The sequence below is a fragment of the Mandrillus leucophaeus genome, unplaced genomic scaffold, assembly GCF_000951045.1.
Source record: "Mandrillus leucophaeus isolate KB7577 unplaced genomic scaffold, Mleu.le_1.0 Scaffold628, whole genome shotgun sequence".
NCBI lineage: Eukaryota > Metazoa > Chordata > Mammalia > Primates > Cercopithecidae > Mandrillus > Mandrillus leucophaeus.
Genome location: NW_012106786.1, coordinates 583780 through 587127, shown reverse-complemented (window position 1 = coordinate 587127; position 3348 = coordinate 583780). Strand labels below are relative to the sequence as shown.

At 49.8% G+C, this 3348-nt stretch overlaps 1 protein-coding gene across 1 annotated transcript in view; it reads right to left on the bottom strand.

Moving 5' to 3' along the window:
- Positions 1–3011, bottom strand: part of LOC105554116 — a 19918-nt gene extending 16907 nt beyond the window's left edge. The window contains 2 exon segments of the mRNA XM_012000408.1: positions 2578–2673; positions 2783–3011. Coding sequence (XP_011855798.1) covers positions 2578–2673; positions 2783–3011 — 325 coding nt within the window.
- Between the last annotated feature and the right edge of the window lie 337 nt (positions 3012–3348).

Genomic DNA, 3348 nt, shown 5'->3' with positions numbered 1-3348 from the left:
AAAAAAAAATGAAGAAAGAAAATTATATTTTGATACAGTATGCTAATATAAAGGATATGATGTGGTTTGACTCTGTGTTCCCATCCAGATCTCACCTTGAATTGCAATAATCCCCACAGGTCAAGGGTGGGACCAGGTGGAGATAATTGAATCACGGGGGCGGTTTCTCCCATGCTGTTCTTGTGATAGTGAGTGAGTTCTCATGAAATTTGATGGTTTTATAACAGGCTTTGCTCAGCTCTCCTCTCTCCTGCTGCCCTGTGAAGAGGTGTCTTCTGCCATAATTGTAAGTTTCCTGAGGCCTCCCCGTCCACGCAGAACTTGAGTCAACTTAAACATCTTTTCATTATAAATTACCCAGTTTTGGGTATTTCTTCATAGCAGCGTGAGAATGGACTACTACAGTGTACTAATAACAGCCCAGACAGTAGTATACAGGTGCTACTATACTTTCATGCTAGAGGTATTCCCATTAAGGTCAGGAGCAGTATGTGCTATCATTACCATGATCCAACATTGTTCCAGAGGTTTTTAGGTCAGCAGTTCTCAACTGGAGGTGATTTTGCCTCCCTGGGGATATTTGACAATATCTGAAATCATTTTGGCTGTCACACTGAGGAGTGCTACTGGCATGTGGCAGGCGGAGTCTGGGGATGTTGATAAACATCCTGTGAGGCACAAACAGCTCCAAAGAAAGAATTATCCAGCCCAAAACGTCAATAGTGCTGCTGCTGAGAAACCCTAGTCTAGACAAATAAAACATGGGAAATCCGTTAACATAAATGTGGGAAAATAATAAACTAGTATTTGCCAATGACAGTCTAGCTAGGAGGTCCAAAAGAAGCACCTGAAGAACAGTTAGATTTTGCAGGAGTTGCATGGTGGCTCATGCCTGTAACCGCAGGGCATTGTGAGGTCACATTGGGAGGCTCTCTTGAGGCCAGGAATTCAAGACCAGCCTGGGCAACATAGTGAGACTGCACCTCTACCAAAAATTAAAACATCAGCCAGATGTGGTGGTGTGCTCTGAGAGTCCCAGCTGCTGAGGTGGGAGTATCGCTTGAGCCCGGGAGCTGGAGGCTACGGTGAGTTGTGATCATGCCACTGTACTCAAAAAAAATTTTTTGAGACAGGATTTTTCTGTTACATATGGGGTCTTGCTATGTTGCTCAGGCTGGTCTCGAACTCCTGGCCTCAAGGAGTCTTCTTGCCTCAGCCTCTGAAAGCGTTGAGATTATAGGTGTGAGCTACTCCCCCTGGCCTTAAAAAATAAAAAGAAAAAAATAAATTACATTGTGTTATGTGGCCAGTTGAAAGATGTTGGAAAACAGTTGTGCTTGTGACCCCGCTGTAATCAGTTATAAAAGTATCCAGATTAAGAAATGTACTGGGTCTGGCTTTCCCAAGTTTAGGTTCCTGCTAAAAGAATGAGATGGATTTTTTCTTCCTCCGCTCCTCACCTTCCTGCAAGAACCAGGATTGTGCATTTTGACGGCCAGGCTTTTACCTCTGGCAGGCCACGGAGGCATGCAGAGCCTTTCTGCTTGTGTTTTGGGGCACGCGGATAAAGACCCCCTGTCCAGGCCTTTGGTTAGGATATTTGGCCCATGGAGGAATGAGGCTGGAATCACCTGGGAGGGATAGAGACTTTGACTGGAAGGAGGAGTGACCTGAACTCCAGATTCTGGGCCTACACTTTTTTCCCATGCAGTACCCTGTTAGTGGTGATTGGGGCCTAGAAGTCAGGGACTTTGGTGACCAAGTGTTGGGGGGACAGGAGGAGCTAAGGGAGGCGAGGGGCATTGCTCCCATACTGCCCCCTGCCCGGTCCCCAAATCAATGCCCTCTGTCAGCTCAGACACAGCCCCGGCCAGCAGCAGTGCAGGTCAGGAAGGGCGAATGCACTCAGCACAGATCTGCTCCACAGTCTCCGCCTCACTTCATCTCGGGTTGTGGGGAGTGAGTCCCCGCAGCACTGATGATATGCTGTCAGCTGAGAACATTCAGCTTGATTTAGAAAGATAAGGTAGGACATCTCTTGGGCATGGCGTGTGGAGCAGTGCCATCCCTCTGTGGCAGCGAGCCAAGCAGTAAACCAGAATGTGCAAAACCTGCATCCCAGAATCACTGTTCCCGGAGGGAAAGCCTATATTGTCAAGATGCCCACAATGTAATTAGCCCAAACATTCCACCCAGCCTTGAAAACCAGTAGAACTTTGACATTAATATACTAACGCTCAGGTCTTTACAGAAATGTGTAAGAATAGCCACATACTGTAACATGCCCATCAGAACAAATGGAACCAAGTCCAGAAACGTGTCTGTCTGGGCGCAAGATGCCAGCATGTGTGTCAGCCAGGGAAGCAGACCAGGAGCAGATATTTATTAAGGTTTAAAATGGGCTCCGTAGCTCAGGCCTATAATTCCTGCACTTTGGGAAGCTGAGGTGGAGGATCACTTGACAGGAGTTTGAAGCAGCAGTAAGCCATGATAATGCCACTGCATTCCAGCCTAGATGACAGAGCAAGACCCTGTCTCAAAAAAAAAAAAAAAAAAAGTCCTCAGATGCGCCCTTACCTGAAGCCACCTTTGGCACAGCTTCCAAGACTGGCAAGGCCTCACTCAGGACCAGGGGGCCCAGCCATAGCTCAGTTTCCACCACCTGAGCGGCACCTGGAGGAGGTGGCCACAGTGTCCTCAGTCCAGGCTCTGTCGGGTCTCAGATCCCCCAATCATCATGCCTTTTCTGCCCAAGCTCTGCCTCATGATGGCCTCCACTGACCACAGCCTCTTCCACCCCCCCAAAGGGACCCCTGCTCATGCTCCCCAGCCCGCAGGAGCACCTGCGTCTCCAGGAAGCCCACCCTGCTGGCTCTGGGCTCTATGTAGGAGAGCTGGGCAGGCTGGATCCCACCACTGAGTTCAGTCTCGGGGGTCTCCACCCACGCTAGGCTTCCACTGATGGGACATAAGTGGCCTGAGGGTCCTTTACATCCACACAAGAGCCCCATGGTGACCAGGAGTGGGGTTCTGAGAGGTTAAATGACTTGCCCAGGGTCCCAGAGCTGGCTAGAATTCCTGCACTGCCACATCCAAGGCCATGTTTGGGCCTCCCACTCGGGGGCCCGGACACCCGTCTGCATCTACCAGGCTGGGGAAACACATGTCTGCCGTAGTTTCCTCCCAGTGACTTACAGCAGCTGCAGATCTTTGGGGGGCCTTCTATGGGTCCCACTGCAGCAGGGAGCCGAGAACTCTTACAGAGCCCTGTGTTCTCTCTCTGCCCCCTTCAGCTCCGAACTCGTGTACTAGCTGCTCTGATGTAAGAACAGGCCTTGGTGAGGGTGT